Source organism: Atractosteus spatula, chromosome 13 (assembly GCF_055471065.1).
Source record: "Atractosteus spatula isolate fAtrSpa1 chromosome 13, fAtrSpa1.hap1, whole genome shotgun sequence".
In the NCBI taxonomy this organism is placed as follows: Eukaryota; Metazoa; Chordata; class Actinopteri; order Semionotiformes; family Lepisosteidae; genus Atractosteus; species Atractosteus spatula.
Window position 1 is genome coordinate 38,798,485 of NC_142718.1, and position 19,012 is coordinate 38,817,496.

General features: G+C 40.5%; 2 protein-coding genes across 2 annotated transcripts in view; one reads left to right on the forward strand and one right to left on the reverse strand.

The window, feature by feature from the left end:
* Positions 1-261: 261 nt before the first annotated feature.
* Positions 262-14,046, reverse strand: tgfbr2l (transforming growth factor beta receptor-like). Its single transcript, XM_088930635.1, has 7 exons — positions 13,937-14,046; positions 8,454-8,604; positions 6,856-7,058; positions 5,280-6,094; positions 4,819-4,960; positions 4,485-4,612; positions 262-3,711 (listed from the first exon to the last, which is right to left on the reverse strand). The coding sequence occupies exons 1-7, from the start codon at positions 13,986-13,988 to the stop codon at positions 3,463-3,465; spliced, it is 1,740 nt and encodes a 579-aa protein (XP_088786761.1). The 5' UTR covers positions 13,989-14,046; the 3' UTR covers positions 262-3,462.
* Positions 14,047-15,538: 1,492 nt separating this feature from the next.
* Positions 15,539-19,012, forward strand: part of snx4 (sorting nexin 4) — a 41,536-nt gene continuing 38,062 nt past the window's right edge. Inside the window, exons 1-2 of the mRNA XM_088930028.1 lie at positions 15,539-15,659; positions 16,822-16,946. Of these exons, the coding sequence (XP_088786154.1) occupies positions 15,573-15,659; positions 16,822-16,946 (212 nt within the window). The 5' untranslated portion in view covers positions 15,539-15,572. The remainder of the gene's footprint in view (positions 15,660-16,821; positions 16,947-19,012) is intronic.

The window sequence follows — 19,012 nt, forward strand, 5'->3', positions numbered from 1 at the left end:
AGTGAACAAACCCTTCATATGCGCTGAAATCAAATTGGAAAATACTGTAGCACGGCTTGTAACGTCTTAATTATAAATTCTTATTATTCTCCGTGTTTCAAAGATCTCACATGTGCTTCGGGGATAAATTTCAGTCTGCCTCGACCTGACAGTTTACTGATAATATGGATAGACGTGTTCCAGACATGAAAATCAACCTCACTAATGAAGCCATGCACGGTGCTTGAGATTTATCATTTAAGAAATAAGCAAACGTTAATAGTGAAAAAATATTTATTGCACAAAAGAACAGTTCTGGAATGGATTATAAAATCGAACACTTTATAAATTGAAATTGAGTACATCTTTACAAGTGTGAAACCAGTTCACAATAAACACATACTGTTTTTTGGTTAAAATGCCTCTAAGATATGCCCCTTCCTATACATGAAGACATTGTAAATGACCTTTACTCCAATATACAATATTTTAAAAAAATCTTATATGGTTATTTCTCAATATATTGTATCTTCTACCAATTTCACATGGATTTTTTTTTTCTGTGAGAAGTTTACACATCATTTTGGGAAACACTGCTCTATATAAAGACTAGGGTATAAATAATGGCTAACTCTCTTTGTCAGACAGGTACTGTATGTGAACGGGGATTGAATAGTATTAAATTGATAAGTTACATGCTCATAAATTATTAGACAAGTAAGTTTTCAGAGGCAGTGGGTCGAGGCAAGTGATGCAGTGCTCTGGATACGTAATTTTCATTAGTATTGTCATCTGAGAGCAGGGCCACTCTGCAGTCTACCACATGTTCGGTCTCTTAAGGCTTTCCTCTGTGGAAATCCAGAAGAATAGAAGAACAACATTTCTAATGTTCTTATGTCACCTGACTTTGGGTTAGGAAAAATCCTCAAAAAAACTATCATTAAAAAAAAACTGAAACTTCATGTTAAACATGATGCCATCACCACTGTGTCGGCTGTGTTTGATTCTTAGTTACATATACTGAGCAAACATAAAAGACACGATACAGCATATCAAAGATATTGTTTAAACGAGACAGTTAAACTGCTATTGCTTTAATCTGATTTTAGGATCGAAAAGCTTGTATGTTTTTTTTCCAACTTCAGGCACAGGATTCATTAGCACAGCTTATTTAATTTTTCCACATTTGAGAATATTCATATGTTAAACTAAAAAAACAAGCAAGACACTATCCACATTATGTGATCTGAATTTAACATTTCTGAAAGGTTAATTTCAGAACAGGCTTCCTTGAATGCAGAGTGCCATTTCTTGGGGTAATATCTTTACTTCTGATTGTGATCTATAGTCAGTTAGGAAGCTGCATCAATCACAAGACTTGCAAAACTGCAAGTTTTGCAAGCTACAGTACATCGAGCCAGGCCTTAGGAAAGCCTTTAGACTTCATATCCAGATGACTGCTGTGATAAAAGATGGGCTTTGGCAGAGATCAGTCAAGGCTTAAGCCATTACAGTTTCAAATACTGTTCAGAGTTGTAGTTTCCTGTTCTTTTTTTCTTTCTATGTGTAAAATTCAAACTGTATTTTTCATACACCTAACCCTTTAACTCATGCGAGCATGAACAGACTTTTGCACCAAACTGTAGGTTTAGATTATGCAATCCAGGTATTGTACAGCCCCTGTTCAGTCCAATATAAAGAAGGACATAAAATATGAGCCTAAAAAAATCTTGAATAGCCTCTCACCTATAGGTCCAGCCTCCATGATGTCAAGATAGGGGGTAGGAAAAAAATTCCAGTGCATTTAAAAGCAGTTTCCATTGACAGAAGATGAGTTCTGAAACGATCCACATATTTCAAAAGCAGTTACCTCAAAAAAGTAAGTTAAGATTTGTTAGTACTTGGGGCAACTGTATATTTTCACACTGCCATCTGATTTTGTCATAGATTCCTGTAGAACACCCTATAAAATATAAAAACACTGCAGACCTCTTAAATCTAATGCACTAAATGATGACAAATGGGCTCTAATGAAAGCTCTCTGGTTTCAAATAAAAGGAAAATTCAAAAGAATGATTTTTGCAGGGACACAATATTGTCGTGCTACAAGAGTCAATTTAAAAAAAATTAAGAAACAGTTGTTTGACCTCACAATTACAACGCACTATAAAAGTTTTATAAAACTCTCATTTGCTCATTTTCCTGTTCAAATCGCCTAATTATCCCAGCTGGCCTCCTGTGGGTTTGTTTATTGTGGTTTCTTTGACAAATCTGCATTTTTGGGCTGGTACCCAGAATTAATTAATTGTAATATCCAATAAAAACTTCACAGAGAATTTCATCATGCAAAGACCCATCACCAAGTAAATACTGGCAAGACCACACTGCCAGGAAAAGCATAACATCTTTTTCGTAATGCAAGAAGAGACTAAAACTGAAAAAAACCTTCAGGTTTTAAAGCACAACTCTAAACCTCAAGAAACAATTCGGACAAGAAAACAACAAGGGTGAACAATGGAGAATATTTCTGAGCTCATTTCCAAACTCTTCATTTCCGACAACAGCGTTCCAAGACAAACTGTGAATTAGAAATTCTTGTTTGGCTGCTGTAAAAGATATTTTTTAACTGCTAGAACCTTCAAACAGTCACTATACTATACAGGTTCTGGGATCAACTGATAGTTTGAAGTCAAATGTCAATAACATTATATGTAAAGCTAAGTGCAAAGATGTGACCCAACTAGAAAATGTAACATTTTAACACCAGAAAATTCCTTTTTATAAAAAGTTTATAATCAAATTTGTATATTATTGTCTTCTGGGGACTAATTATCCTTTAAAAGTCTATATAGGGCTCTCATATCAGGTACAGTATGTCCAGCCTTGCCTATCAGCCTCTCCTATCACATCTGTAGTTCATCTTAAAGCACTAATTCCTAAAGACGGATCACTACTAGCTTATTCATCAAGTAATCAATTAAGCTAGTCATGTTTAATTAAGGAAGCTCTAATCCCCGAGGACTAGAACATTTTGTTCCAAGCGATCTATAAATTAATTTAATAAATCACCAAGGGCTGATCACAGAATTTTCAAGCCTTTAGAAATTGGTGATTTAATGGTTATAAAAACTACAGGATTGGGGCCCTTCAGGATCAGGGTCGGAGCTGCCTGGTCTATATTTTATTTGAAAACCTAGAGTGTGGCCATTCCTACAGCTAATGAAACTCTCTTTCTGTAGCTGTCTCACAGAAAAGAAATGAGAAAAGTCTTCGATAAGGTGAAAAATTCACAAATGTGCAGCTTTAAAATATCAGGATTACACATGAAAAGGAAAAGAGACCAGCTCTTTCAGTGAAAGTCTATCTTCACAACGTCTTCCTCCCTGGCCTGAGAGGTCTAGGGTGCCTTTAAAGACACAGGGCATTCCCTCGGGTCTAGAAGCTCCACATTATTTCTCTGTCCTTCACCATCCCGGGAAGCTCCTACACTTCGGTCACAAGTCGCACTGCTGCCTTGTCTTCGAGAGGTTTGGGCTCGTGGGCGCTGCTGCTGGGCTTCCTGAGCTCCGGACATGCGGGGCTGCTGGTGTGCTGGTTGTTGTTGTTCAGAATGTCCTCGTACCCTTCCTGCCCCATGGAGTTGAAGCGCTCTTCCACGCAGTGCGCGGTCAGTCGGGCCTCGGGGTCGTGATCCCAGCACTCCACGATGGTGGAGCACAGGAACTTCATCCCCTGGAACAGACACCCCAGCGCAAGACAGGAGATCATGTCTAATCCCTCACCCACCCTTTTAACAACAGCCGCCAAGCACGGTGAATAAAGGCGCCAGAGCTGTAGAAGTCCACACTCGCCATAAAATAAAAGCTTGATCCAAGATCATCCTGTAGCTTAAAAATACCCTTAAATTCTCCTTGACTTTGATGTTTTAAAAAAGTTTACAGATTAATTCATGAAATCTTTTGATTTTGAACTGTAGCTGGTTGTTATCCGTACTTTCTTAAAGCTTGAAACTAAAGAATTCTGAACACATTAAACATTTTTTCAAAACAAGAAGGACTAAAGACGCGATTTCGTTCCCCTAAAATTATTTTCTGAAGCAATCCCTGCACGAGTCATTTTAGATGGAGAAAGTGAAATAAAGGAAGCATACAGAATGTCAAACAGCAAAGACACCCCAGGACGTCTTATATACTAATAAATAGTCACACCGAGGTCACCAGTGGAAACTATGTGGAAGAGCATTTACCACCGAGTGAAGGAGGCACTTCTTTACCTAAAAAGCTTGTGGCCATATGGAACAAAATACCCAACCATGTGGCTGAAACCGATACCCTGGCTTCTTTCTGAGATCCTGGGATCTCTTACAGTAGCTACTAACTAACCAAATAAGCTAGACGGACCGAACCGCCTCCTCTCATTTGACACCTTTCCTGTGTTCTTGTTTAATGTCACACATTCAGAAGGCCAGCGCTCGCGCAGTCGGTGGGACACTGCGCTGTCGGTACCTGGTGGACCAGCCAGCTGCTGGGGATGTCCGGCCGGCCTCTGTCCCGGAGAACCAGGTCCCTCATGCTCTCCACACAGGGCTGCTCGCACACCTTCGAGCCAAAGGGCGGCTCGTAGCTCTTCACATCTGGCAGCACAGAGAAACGTGAGCGGTCACGTCGGGCTTGTCTTCACGCAGTAAATATCTTGTAGAGAGTTACGTTATCTTAAAGAAAGATCTTCAGCATATATTTCATACATATCAAAGATTGTAGCTTTTGATTTTGTCAAAGGATGTGTAAATACTGCGGCACATGAAGAGCAAGAGCGTAAAATCAGAATTCAGACTCTTACCGCCTATCACATCACACCTAGACGCCATTTCCCATAAGACCAGAGCCATGGAATACACGTCCATCTGTTTGAAGGACTCCAGGTCTTCCAGGTTGACCCGGGATTCGAGAACCTCTGGAGCCATGTAGCGTGCAGTGCCCACCTGACAAACAAGCAAAGTCTGCAGGCAGGGGTCTTGACTTCGGCAATGCAGTAACATTCTTGTGTGGAATGACGAAAGAATCACTGAAAATAATCAATGCTTTTCACACTATACCACATGAACAGTTTAGATTAGTAGTAATAATCTGCAGGAAAAAAAAACAAAAATTTTATATCTCATGGCATCTATAACTATACAGTAACGAAAACATGCATACAATACCAAATCATACAGCATGTCCAAGTTCACTGTGATTAATTGTCATTTATTATACAGCTACACTAAGTGTTTTATGTGATGAAGCAAACAGCTCTCTTACCTGCCCGCTGTTGGCAAAGTCATCCACTGTGAGAGAGAGGTCCAGTCTCAGAGCCAGCCCAAAATCACACAGGACACACTCTGTCTTGCTCTTCATCACAATGTTGGTGCTCTTGAGGTCTCGGTGAGCAATGGGGATTTTAGGGGCTCCACAGGCGGTGTAGTCACTGTGGAGGTGGGCCACTCCTCTGACCACGGACCCCGCCACCGAGTGGAGCTCTCTCCACGTAAGGACATGGCTGGTCAGGTAGTCTTGCAGGTTCCCCAGGCTGTGGTAGGCAGTGATGAGCCAGTATTGCTTCTGTGGCCCTGTGCCTCTCTCCTCAGCTGTGAGGAACTGCAGCACGCTCTCGTGCTTGAGGTTAATGTCCGAAAAGATCTTGCGCTCATTCTTCCAGGAAGAGTACTCCACAGAAGGGAAGATCTTGACAGCGACGGTCTCATACTGTCCAGAGGCGTTGTGGTTCAGCCTGGCTCTCCAGACGTCAGCGAAACGGCCCTTCCCCACCACAGTGTCGAGCTCAATGGGCAGCAGCTCGGTGTTATGGTTTATGTTGTTGGCACAAGTCGAGGAGACATCTGAGTGGCCATCGTCCATTATCGTCAAGGGTTTCCCATTGTACTCTGTGTTGTTCTCCGGAAGGTCCAAGGACTGGTAGTGGGTGCGTTTAGGAGGCCAGTCTTTGGGCTGTTTGTTCTGGTGGCGGGTACGATAAAGGTAAAAGGCCAGGGTGGAAATAATGGCAACCAAAACAGGTGGGAGCAAGCTGATCACAACCACAGGAATTACTTCTTTGCTCTGTAATTTTAAATATCCTGCAAAAGAAATACAGACACATTTTGGGGGGAGTTTTAGTAAAAGAACAATGCTTCTTTGCTCTTTTTTGTACCAAAGTAAAAGTACACTACATACTCTACATGAGAATACAGTAAGTCACGTACTGTAGTACTGTCAAAAAAGAACAACTGTGATCTTTATAAAGTCCAGCAAGTATTTCTATAAAAATGAAACAGAACAAAGTAACAAAATTTGCATTTAATGTTGCTGTCTTTACTATTCTTGTATGTTTTTGTATGATTCCTGTTACTTAAGCTCATGTTTTTCAACATTGCACAGCAGTTATGCTCAAAACTTGATTAGTGCAGCAATTTTTTAAGATGGCCTTAAACCTTAGATATTATTGCATCATTGTGGTATTAAAACTACATTGTAACCCCCTACCCCCCCTCCTCCAAACAAAATTCCAGACTGAGGCCCCGAAAATATTTATTTTGTTCTCCATTCTTTTGTAGCTGAAAAATGATAATATAGTTTCTTTTAGGGGACAAATTTAGTCGAGGCCTACCGTCATGAAAGACAGCAAGCATAAAGTTTGTGTTCACATGGTTAATAATACAGAAATAAATATTTTGTTTTCCCCTGAAACATTTCGTAGTTTATACTGTATATGTACAGTATGGCGCTGCTGGAAAAGCTTTTTTCTTTCAAATGAAAATTATTTCTGCCTCTCTGCCGATCAACAAAGTGTGACAAACGCACAAAACTTTTGAGCCAAGGGAGCTGCACATCACTTTACCATTGGAGTGCTTGTCAAACACCAGCATGTCGTTACACTCGTGATCCTCCACACACCCACAGATGTACACAGTTCCCTCATCAGAAGACTGCTGCACCATCAGGCACTGAGTGGTGGAGTAATTGGACACCATGATGTTCTCCAGGGCTTCCTGTGGGTGGTGGCACAGGGTTCGAACGCTGACACTCTCATTGTCCTGCTTCCTGAAACACACGCAGACAGATTACACCTCAGCTCACAGGGGCTCAAGCCAACATCAGTAGCACATCCCTGCTTTGAGACTGGAGTTTCTTCATTACTGTAGCATCCACTTGGGCTGGGTTAGGTGGAGGGCATTTCTTTGGGCGCACCGTGCAGGATGTGTTTGGCTTTTCAGACTGCAGATTAGATGCAGAAGATCACAAAGCATTCTGGGAATTATTGTAGAAACATCATTTTTAAATAATTGCCCATGCTTTTCACATCTTCTTATGTGGCTTGGTCCACCTGTGTTTCATACGTTGTGTTTCAGTGACTCTAGGTGGGGAGTCATTATTTTCTATGTGAGTGTGGAGCCATGGTCTGGTGTCTTGTTCTGATTATCAGCTCTGGAACCGTTGCCAGCCCTAGGCAGTGCTTTGTAAGTATCGCATTGCTATTATTAGTGGTAATAGTACCAATTTGTGCATTTCGATTTTTCAAGCTGAACAATTCTTTCAAAGGGATGGTATTTAATAAAAGCATAATCTAAAATCAGCGTTTGAAAACAGATTGATATAATTGACTATGTTTTGGCAACCCTGGAACAAGAACATATTGGTTTGCCCCCAAACATCCCATAGCCACAAATTCCTTTATATGAAAATAAAAGTAAGTCATAATTCAGCAGGGGTAGGGATTTATTGAAGAATTTTCTTGGTGTTTTTAAATATTTCCAGAAAAATTCAGATCAATGAAGCAATTATGATGTTTAAATAGAATTCTAACCCACCTTTCGGACCTGATTTTGGGCTGCTTTTCATGAAAGAGAGAAATCTATTCCCGGCATTCCAGACTGAAGCTGCTGCTGTGATAGTTTCTATTTTTTTATTAAGTGTGGGATGGGAGTTTCTTGTTACATCTGCCAAGTTTCCATTTGCTTTTCTCAGCAACCTTTTACTGAAGCCAGCTGGCTCATCCCCCATAACCAGAGTCACTTTTGAAAAAGTAATTCAGTGTTCAAGTTTATTAACCCCGTGTCTTTTCTGAAGAAGGCGGAAGGGAACGAGGGCAAGTGCATAACTCAATTTTTGAAAACATTCATTTTATATCACATACTGTAGGCTTTATACTAGATAACACATAAAATCCATTATTGGGATAGCTACAGTCTTCTAACAAGTTAACCTGAACACATTAATGCACAATAAGGTTTATTCAAACTTGCATGAAGTATGAGTTTCGCACAGCAAATATGTTTACAGTATGTATTCCTTTAAAAGTTGTAGTAATCTTAGTAATTAAAATGAAATTGGCCCAAATACCTACTTATTTTGCCAAAGTATTTCGTAGGTTCTCAGTAATAACGATATTCTTTTTCCATTAGACATGTTTTTTGAGACCTCAACCCCGGCACGTACCACACAGCCACACAGATCTCTTCAGACATGGCACAGAAGGAGCTGAAGTTGCAGTTGCTGGTGCAGACATTGTTTTCACAGCGGGGGCTTGAAGAGTCACACCACTTGCAGAAGTTGGTCTTAATGTTTGTAAAGGCAAGAGAGTGGACATCTGAAAAATAAATCAAGCACAATAGAAACACCTTTTTTAGGCTTTGGAGCCAAAAGCATTGCATTAATCTTGTTGCCCAAGCTTGAAAATTCATACAGCAGTTGCTTGATTTAGACGATTTGTTCTTTTGTGTGGGTTATCATCTGCCATAGTCCTGGGACACTGCTGAACCATCATAGCCATAGAAACATACTGTAAGAACACAAGAGCATATGAGTATAACAGCACAAAGACTGGTTATAAATGCCATTCAACTCGTCTGTCCCATTTGGTTGTAAGTAGTTAACGGATCCAACCGTTTCTGGAAGGAGGACAAGATATTGGCCTCATGGCTTCAGGGTTTTGGATTCTATACTGCTCATTTTCTTCCCCCATATTTACTTTTCCCCTCTCCTTAATTTCTATGTAATAAAATGAGCCAGTCACAATGTACAGTGCATTGAGCACATTCTCCTTGGGATTCCTTAATGTTCTCCTTTCAAACTGCACCAGCATTTGGATATTGGAAACGCTAGATTCAAGTATTCTCAAGTAAGGACCTTTATACAGTACGTGGCACTGTGCTATGCTTGTATTAGCACATGGTCAAGGGTTTCTAAACAGTTCTTATGTGATGAGTCTAAAACGGACAGTCCAGATCCAAACTGCAAGGTACTGTACTAATGCTGTATCCCTGGGCAAGAAACTTTACAAACTTTACAGCAAACCCAGCTGTATAATCTCTATGTAAAATAGGTCATTTTAACCACTGTAAGCAGCATAAAAGCATCAACCACATTAATGAATACTAGTAATCGAGGTGAGATATTAAACATCAAAGCCTGGCTCTAAATTTGAAACTATAAATCTCAATATTCTGCAACTGAAAGAGAATAACATTCAGTTACATTCTGTTTCCAGTGTGTCTGACAAAATGTGCTGTATTTGTTTATTTTAAGCAGCTGTTATCCTTTTCTTATCTTAGTTCATGCATGAAGGCTCTACAGACAGGAGACTTTTAAGAAAATTCATTTACAATTTAATCTCATAGTATTTACTGTAAAATCCTGCACTTATGTTGTTTGTGTGCAGGCATGATGTCTTATGTTACCTCAGACAATGTAAGTTTGGGATATTTAAAGGTATTTCTGCTTTCAATCGAACTATGTTTCTTTAACTGAGAAACATGCTAGGTTATTTTTGAGATCCCCACTATTCCTTGTGGCATTTGCTTTGTAAATTATCATACAAACTGTGTTGAAAAGGCATTGTATATTTCAGATGCACAAAAAACAGCATTAACAGTGAAATGAAGGGTTTGCCTGTTGCATAATTGACTGTGTAGGAAAAGAAATGACTACTGTATGTGCTTTTCTTGCTGAAACACTCACACGTCACATGAAAAAGTGAGAATCGCATGAAGAGAACGTATCTTAATGATGTTGACATCCATAACGTGAAAAGTGAAAGAGAGAAAGATGAGAAAAAATCTCAGTATATCCGCTTTTCTATCCTTTTGCTTCAGACGCTGTTTTCAATCAAAGCCTCAAGTTCCAGCTGATGTTCTGCAACAGTGATCGATTCATCAAAGCTCCAGTTTTGTGAGTTTGGCCTAATTGGACTGATTTTCCAGGTAGAGGGTGTAAAATGACAAATTCTGTTCCTCCGGACTTCATCCTTTCTTCCACTTTTTTATAAGTCAGGGTTAATTATAATGCAGCCCTCCCTGTGCCCTCTAAACTGGAGAATCAGGCTTTTTATCAACTGCTTCAGAAATGTGGGGAGTTTGTGGCTTGACAAGGGGACAATGGCTTTTTTATTTATAAATCTGCAGTGAAGACATGCAGGGTATCAGCTTTCCAAACATCTTGCGCTTGTAATCCCAGGAGCCCGAAACCACAGATTGACTGCCACATCACAATAGATTAATTGTTAATTATATCCAGATGAGCCCTTTTCATAAGAAAACTACAATGATCTAATAAAGCTGCACAAACATTAAAAGAAACAGTACACATCTTTAAAAAGCATTCCAGATGTTACCCAACGCAAAACATCAAAACATAAACTTCAAAAAAAAAGAGAAAAGAAAAGGCTGGATAAGCAAAAACAGAAAGCAAACTTGAAACTAATTAAAATCAGCAGTTACTGCTCCAGAAATAAATTAAATCCATAAGTACAGGCTCAAGCCAAGTCTGAGGAACAGTTCCTCAGTGCACTGCTGGGAAATGTGACTAAAGTTTGCTTACAAGGGTGTTGCAGATATTAAAATGCTTTTCTTTTTGCTGTTGTACAAACAGGTTTACTCATAGAAAATATAGCAGTCGATAGGAATAACCGAAAGGTGGAACAGTGGCATTCAGCTAACTTTAAAAAACAGAAGTACAGACCATAAACCGTTAAACCATAAAAAGTTATAGTTTTCATTAAAATAATAGTTATATAAACCATGACACTCTAGGATTCACAAATAACAATAATCATTTGCAAAACTCCAGATCAAAATACAGTTTCTTTACGGACAGTGTCTGTCCTCATTTACTTTTGTTTTTATTGACTAATTGTACAGTTCATGTAAAAGTTATTCAGATTCGAAGGGGGTGACAGTCTTAAAATGCCCTCTCATTTATTTGTAGGAATAAGATTATTTCACCTCACTGGTAACATTTTCCTGTCACACAGTATTAACTATTTATAATGATGAATCAGATATTAGTGCACTTTGGCACTGAGTGATATGGAATATACATTGTCCTTATGCTTGTTATTGCCTTTTCTATGAAACTTTCTTGTTAGGCCAGATCCTCATTTTCTTGTTATTCTGAGACTGAAATATGTTGCTTCTAGAAGATCTGATTTATTTGTATTGCTGCCCTCTCTGACCTTTGCTTTATTCGCATCTAGAACAGAACCCCCACCTTGCAAACAGTGGTTTGCACTGTTGCTACAACAGTACAAAGTATGCGGTTTTAAACAATATTTTTTTAGTTATTTTCGCGTATTTGTTTTTTTCATTGTTTTAATACATCTATAGATTTTGTCTGCTCAGCACGAATTTCTCTATACGTACAGTAGGAACGCTTTGTCGAGGCTGTTTTTCATTGAAAGTATATATAAAATTAAGTTTGCACTTGGGGCTTTTAACAGAGAGAAGCACAATGACCAAAGTCAGCCACCAGGTGGCATACGAACTATTCAAAATCCCACATCAATAACGGTAACACCAGGACAACACGCTTACAGCCGACATACAAAGATCATTTATAAAAAGAAAGATTCAATAAAAACGTTTTAGGAATTCGCGTGGATTTCTCCTGACACTCTCCACCTGTCTCCCTACCCATTTGATCATAAATGGTCAAAGTCTAAACATAGCTAGTTTCACACACACACAGTACCCACGTAATTTTTACACGATATGAAAATATATCGTTTGTTCATTTTCTCTCATCTTGAAGCAGAACTCCCTATTCCAGCAAGGCTCCGTGAAGAAATGCAAATGTCGTTTACCGAAAATATTTATCATCAGAACACATGAAAGTGTAGTACAACAGTGAGTATTGTTAATACAGCGATTTGATTATTTACCAAATCTTATTTAGGATGTAATTAGACGCATCGCAGTGTAGCTACAACGAAACCTGGCAATGGTAATACAAATTAGCCACAGAAAATCACCGTCGATTGATTTAAATATTTTAGGCAGCGTATTATAAACACTATCTAACCATAGGGAGTTCCTGGGGTCATGCTAAAACTGTTTTCCAGATCCTCCAAACTGATTTTTTTCTGGAGTGCTTTTTTAGTCACAGTATCAATAGCCTAGTTTCTGTATGGGGTTTCACTCTATTTTTTCCAAGACATAATCCTTTTCACCTTAAATTCCCTTCTTAAACTACTTGCGATTCCAGTATGTAATGTATGTAAGATTCGGCATATTTGCAGTGCTGCCACAATCTGTGTACATGTACGAAACTGAACAGAAAACGGAGATTTTACAGCAAACCTTGCGGACTTCATGGTCAGTCTGCACCGCTCAGGTCCTTTCTATCGGTGTTTTCGAGCAACATGTGGAAAGCGGTAGAAAAGAGCTTATCAAAAGCTGATGTGATCATGATTCGGTTTGGGAGTAGTCTCAGTCCCTAAGATACAAAGCACTCCTTTCAACTGACAGTAATTAAGATTCTTTACCATTCCAATGTTACTCTAAGCACCGCTTTCGATGAATTTCACAATGTTAAGGAAAACGTTGAAGTGTTCAGACTTCACACAGATAACGCCTGCAAATAATAAGACGGGACCACACCTTAAAGGCTGAATTCGTGTAATTGGTGCGAGTCTGCTTTGCTCAAACTAAAGACGGTTTGTCTAAAAACGTTTTAAAATGAAGGCTTGTCTTCTGTTGAAACATCAACATGCATTCAAGACTATGAATAAATGTCCATTGAACGTAAAAACGTATGAGTAAAAAATAAACTTTCTGGAAGATAATGTATGGATATGTAAGGGCCTAATTGTAATTACAAGCAGAGTGCTATTTAAACCGTTTTGTTTATTTCTAAGTCAATTAAGGTAGATTACTTAATATTAAATATTTTTTTCAGTGTGCATACGGTACTGATTTTTGCTGCGTGAGAACGTTCTTAAATTTTGTTTTGTAAAACAATAATGCGGGCTGTTATAATGGTGGGTTATAATTTGATGTTGCCTACAGCTCGTCATCAGCACCTCGGAAAAGCACTGCCTCGTTGCAACACGCAGAACCCATTTAGAAGTTCCAGTTGATACTGTATATCAAATTCATAATGCATAATTCTTTGCGCGTCAGAGGTGATTTGAACGAAAGATCACCAAAGATCATCAAAAATCTGATATTATGTTCAACATACTCCTATACGAATGAACTATTCGTATAGGAGCAATACATTTTCTTTAACATTTCTACTGTTCATCGATGTGCGGTTTGTGACACCAGAACTACGCTCAAATAAAAAAAAAACCTTATTGTCCTGTAAAACAGCTCGACTCATCAGCGATTTGAAATGAGCAAATGAGCTGTCTGAAATAAATCAATAGTGAATAAAGTATTAAAGGAAATAAAAAATACACGAAGTTCCCATAAAGTAGGCATGGATGTTCAAAGTATAGTATTGGGATACCCTGCTCTCTGACCGCATCCCTTAGTACAATGAAACCCTTGAAATAGAAACCAAATTTGGATTAGTTGAATCAGCACTTTAAGTTTTCATTCTTTGATCACAGGATGAAAAGAAATTCACAGTGCAACGGAAACAACTGAAGTGGGTTTTTTTTCTTAGCGTGCAGAGAAAAATAAAAGCTCTCATATACTTACAACAAGAAACGATAAGTACAGATGTTGCAGCCGAGAAAGTCCAGCACCCCATTATCTTGGTAATAATTAGCAGCTTAAAACGTCCAGAGCCGTCGGACCGCTGTGTCCCCGCCTGCGAGTCCTAAATAATGATAACTGAGCATTTATTCCAGCTCGATGCGCAGGACGCTTGGAGTTTGGGAGTTTGGGGGTTTGGGCTGACGCTGAGTGTAGGCGGTTTCAGTTACACTCGTGTGAGGAGGCCCGCCCAGGAGCTCAAGTACAGTACATCATCATCATCATCATCATCATCATCACAAGCCTGAGATCGTTCTGTAAAGCCGACGAATGGAAGGTGGAGTTTTAGTGGGAACAATCCCAAACTACTCCACTGTATCCTTTTAAGACATTGTAGTCCAGCTAGTAGTTTCTGGGGTCGAATGACGCACAACCTTTTCCCCTTTTTTTTCTTTTTAAAGGCATAGCCTCGACGTCACTGAACACTTTATTTGTCCGAATATACAGTGCGTATGTAATACGCTATCGTTTCCACAACTCACAGCACCGTAACATAGGTCCCTTAACTTTGCAAGTAATCAATAGGCGGATCTTCCTGAAATACACAGAGAAAGTCAAGAAAGCAAGCTCCCCAACTATAATAATTTATAATTTTCAATTAATTAGCTGTAAAATCAGCAGGCCGTGGGGAACAGAGCGGAAGAGCGAAAGGGTCGCTTATCATTCGCCTTGTTTTCGTGACTGCTCGTCTAGGGAGACGGGTTTGGGAAATTGGCCGCTTTTTTTCTTTATAGCTGTATTAGGCACTCTCATTGTTCTGACTCCTACTGTACTGTACTTTCCGGCCCCCGAAACTCTGAAGGAGAGCAAGTCTCCTGTAATTTTGAGTGATGCAAAGAAATGACACATATAATAGAAGTTACATGCATGCAGAGAGACTGGGGGTTGCAAATGACATTTCTAAACTTTTTTATTAATACAATATATTAAATTAATATATCATCCAGGTGTATGCTGCACATTGGTGGTGGTGGAGGGGAGTCCCCATTACCTGTAAAGCGCTTTGAGTGGAGTGTCCAGAAAAGCGCTATATAAGCGTAAGCAATACAGGTATTACTATTATTATTATTAGACTGACATAAACGGGACAATAACCGGCTTCTATTGCAACCCAAATGCATGTTAGTAAGATTGTAGACAGTAGATTAACTTTACAAGTGTAAATCCTTTTATAAAGTGTATTTTTGTAACCCGTGGGGAGTGTAATGACAAGGGCGTCATAACCTGTGCCAAAGACAACATGTATTACTGCTCTTAAATAGTAAAAGATCTTCTGGACTTTCTTGTTGTGGGATATCGCGATACAAAAACCGTGCATTTTATTAAATTTAGACCATAAATATTGCGCGTAGTTTAAAAATTCAAACTACTAAAATCGCCGATATATTTTTAATATTATTATAATGCATGTTCGTTTCTCTTAAACAACTTCTTTTTTTTTCTTTTAGGACGTGGCAGTGATTCGCTCCGCACGAATCCAGCTGTTGAACCGCTGGAAAAAAATTCCCCCCCCCCCCCCCCCCCCAAGCTGGGAAAAGTTGGGTCCAAGTGCGCATGCGGCCTGGGCTCACGGGAGAGGATGGCGGATTCAGGGAGCGACGAGGTAGCAGTGATCGGAAACACCGATCTGACTGCCGCCGAGGAGCAGAGCAACCGAAACAACACGGTAAAACACCGCGCAGCTTTCCCACAGCGCTAGGGAGCGTGTTTAAGGGCTGTTGCTGTATTACCCGATGGTAAAGAGGCCTCGCTTCGGTGCAGGCCTGCTCCGTCCCCGGTGTTGACGGATATCTTGCTGCAGCGGTGAGCACTTGAACTCGGGACGGATGTCTGTTGACACCTGATCCTGTCCGGCTATTTCTGCTGTCATCTTTTGCCCCCCCCCCCCCCCCTCCAAATCGTAGTCGTGATACGAATAGATAACTGCTGTTTGGGATCATAAAGACCGCAGAGGTCAGAAGTCATCTTATATGTGTAAAAACAAATATAAAGACACCAACAACTGGAACGCTAGATGTTCAACCAAGTTTGCTGCTGTTGTTGTTGTTGTTGTTGTTGTTGTTGTTGTTGTTGTTCCTGGGTTGTGTGTGTGTACTGTATAAGTGGGAGGAGACCTGTAGGAAGGGCATTTCTAAATGATCAATGTGTAAATAAATTGCGGTGTCGTCCTGTCCTGTTGAAACGTCTCTGGCTTCGCCTTTGTCATGAGTGCCGATGAGACCTCGCACTGTTGTCAGGGGCAGTCTGCGGATTTCCCTCTCATCAGACTCCTGTGAGTTTACCGGGGTGCCGGTGTTTGAGTCCCCGGAGAGGGAAGAGTCGCAGTTTGTGCCGGAGACCCGCTGGGGTGCTCGCAAGGCGCTATTTTTTTTGCCCCGGTTTGCCTGTGTTTCGGTGTGGTCTGGGGTTTCTCTGGGCTCAAGTTTACAGCGTGTGTGTACAGTAGGTGTGGGGTGGGGGTCGCTGGGGACCCCCGGACTTTAATTCCAGCCCGAGAGCTGTTACCCATTTGCACCCGTCGATGACATTCAGACTGTAAACGCCAGTAAAAGCTGAACTTCTGCGGGGTTTTCTTATGGACCTCCAGTCTTGTCATACGATTATAACCGATTGTCATAACGATTTCACACCGGGCTCAGTGATATTATAATATTACTAGCTAGACCTATTTTCTTTTGTCCTGTTAAAGACGCATCTGAGCCAGTTAATATTAACAGAATAAGTGTCTTACAAGTGCGTTGACGCATGTTTGAACTGCGCTGCGATTACTATGCCAGTTTTTAAAGGTATTTAACGACGCCCCTTGTCATGTTGTGCTCTATCTATAGGATGTGGAGAAAAGCACACCCCTGCTCAAAAAAATGGAGATCAGTGTTTCAGAGGCTGAGAAAAGAACTGGGAAGAATGCTGTGAACATGCAGGAGACCTATACGGTTTACCTCATAGAAACCAGGTAAGAGCAGAGAGCCCCCATGTGCGGTAAGGCAGTGGGGTCGTGACTGAGAAACATTTTTACAGTAGGCAGATTCTGTAATAACTTCCTGCGGTTGCCCTTAATTGCAGTGTTTGCTGACCAGCACGGTAGGTGTCTTCTAGAAAAACACTCGGGTAAAGGCGAGATCAAGGTAGTCGCACCCGCACTACCTTCCCACCAGAAGTAATGCAAATAAGCCGGGATGTGTCCCAGCCTCAGGCTCAAAATCTAAAACCCCATACATTTTACTGCTTTATCATGACTCTGTTTTGGTTATGCGTTTGGGTTTTATGTGTGTGTGTTGTGCATGAAAGCCATTTACAGAGATGTAAATAGTAATAAATAATGACTGTGCTGTAGGCATGTTAAAGTGTGGGGTAGTGAGCTGTTAGTGTTAGAGAAAATGGCAAAGTACAGACATATTTTGGCAATAAATATTTCAGGTTTTAACCCGTTTTATTTTATTAATAAACAGTATTAACTAATTTTAACACTTTTGTACTTAGTGACACTGACGGTTTAAAACTTTTTAAACCTGAAAATGAAACATCCACCCAATTTCATAACTGCTTTATCCAGTGCAGTGTCAGGGTGAAGCTGGTGTCTATCCAGGCAAGCAGTGAGCACAAGGCAGGGTGCACCCTGCACGGTACACCAGTCTGTCTATCACAGGGCACACACAGACACAGATACACTCACACCAGGGCCAGTTAACACACTGGTCCAGTGCTGAGAGGCAGGAGTGCTAACCACTGCGCCACCACCCTGGCAACACAAATGAAACATTTCTCCCATAAAATCAGCAGGGAGACAACATTGCAACTCTTACCGACAGGATGATGACTGAGCACTTGCCGGGGTGTGTCTAAAGGACTGAGGTGGAGTCAGTGAGGAGGTGAGGGAAAAGGCTGAGGTAACTCGTCCTCAGCAGGGCTGTCACTACCCAAAGATGAATTTCTCCGCTCCATGGGCTGAAAAAATAAGGCAGGAGCCTTTCCCAGACGATATGAACGGGAGGGTTTCATCTGAAGTTGCGAGTGAACATTCTTTGTTTGGTTTTGTACAAAAGGCGTCAGGCCTCAGTTGTTACCGTGCCTCCCTCTTATCCCTCAGCAGGTCATATGAAGGAGTGAGCGCCTGCCCTTTGCTCCGCTATGAATTTATTTTAGTGCACAACTTGGCAGTCTTATTGCTCACACCCGCTTAAAGCTTCTTCGGTCTTATTGTAGCTTCTTAACAAAATGCCTTTTGTCAGCTTTCATAAAGATGTATCTTCAGGGGTATCTGCCTCTAGGTCCTTAGGACTAAGGCCAAGCTCTTCATGCAGGTGATTTAGCTCTTTATTTGACAATTCATCCTTGTGCAGCTATGAACAGCTCCACCACATCTTCCTCCTCTGCTTCTTCGAAGCCAATTTTTTTTAAACCAATGTAACACATTGTCGTTGCAATTTATTTGTTGTTCTGACAACCTCCAACCCTGTTAAAATCATGAAAGGAAAATGCTTCTTTGTTTATTTTTTTAACACCATTCATGCAGGATTCTGTCTCTTCTGCCCAGGCTTTAGCTGCGATGTCAAAGGTACAGTATGTTTCATGTTGAAGGTTTTCCAAATTTGCTTCACAGTGGATTTTAACTGTTGGTCACCTCAATAAGCTTTACGAAGCTTTATGAGGTAATAAACCTTAAATGTAGCTATTGCACCTTGGTTTAGATAATGTCTGGAGGATGTCCAGGAACTTTATCCAACACAAGCAAAATCCCGAAGTCGATATTTTGGGCCTTTTGTTGAGCCAGTATGTTTTTAGTTAACTGTGATGTTGATCACCACACCATTCAGTGAATACTGTATCTGAAATCGAACCCTTTTTTATAGACTGCCAGCTTGCAGGAGGGCTGGATTGGAGAAAGCCCTTGGATTCTTGGCAAGGAAAATGACAACGGACTTGATCAAATAGTCTCAGTGCCATAGCCCCCCGGCATCACTGTCTCTCTGCCCTTGACTGCCTTGAACCTTGGGACCGTTTGCTCTTCCTTTTAAATGT

Bases quoted from the DNA above. Each gene is read 5' to 3' on its own strand.
- tgfbr2l (XM_088930635.1), bottom strand. From the start codon at position 13,988: ATGGGGTGCTGGACTTTCTCGGCTGCAACATCTGTACTTATCGTTTCT. The intron at 4,961-5,279 runs GTAAGAGAGCTG...CTTGTTTGTCAG, and splicing joins ACTTTGCCAACAGCGGGCAG to GTGGGCACTGCACGCTACAT. The intron at 4,613-4,818 runs GTAAGAGTCTGA...CTGTGCTGCCAG, and splicing joins TAGGTGTGATGTGATAGGCG to ATGTGAAGAGCTACGAGCCG.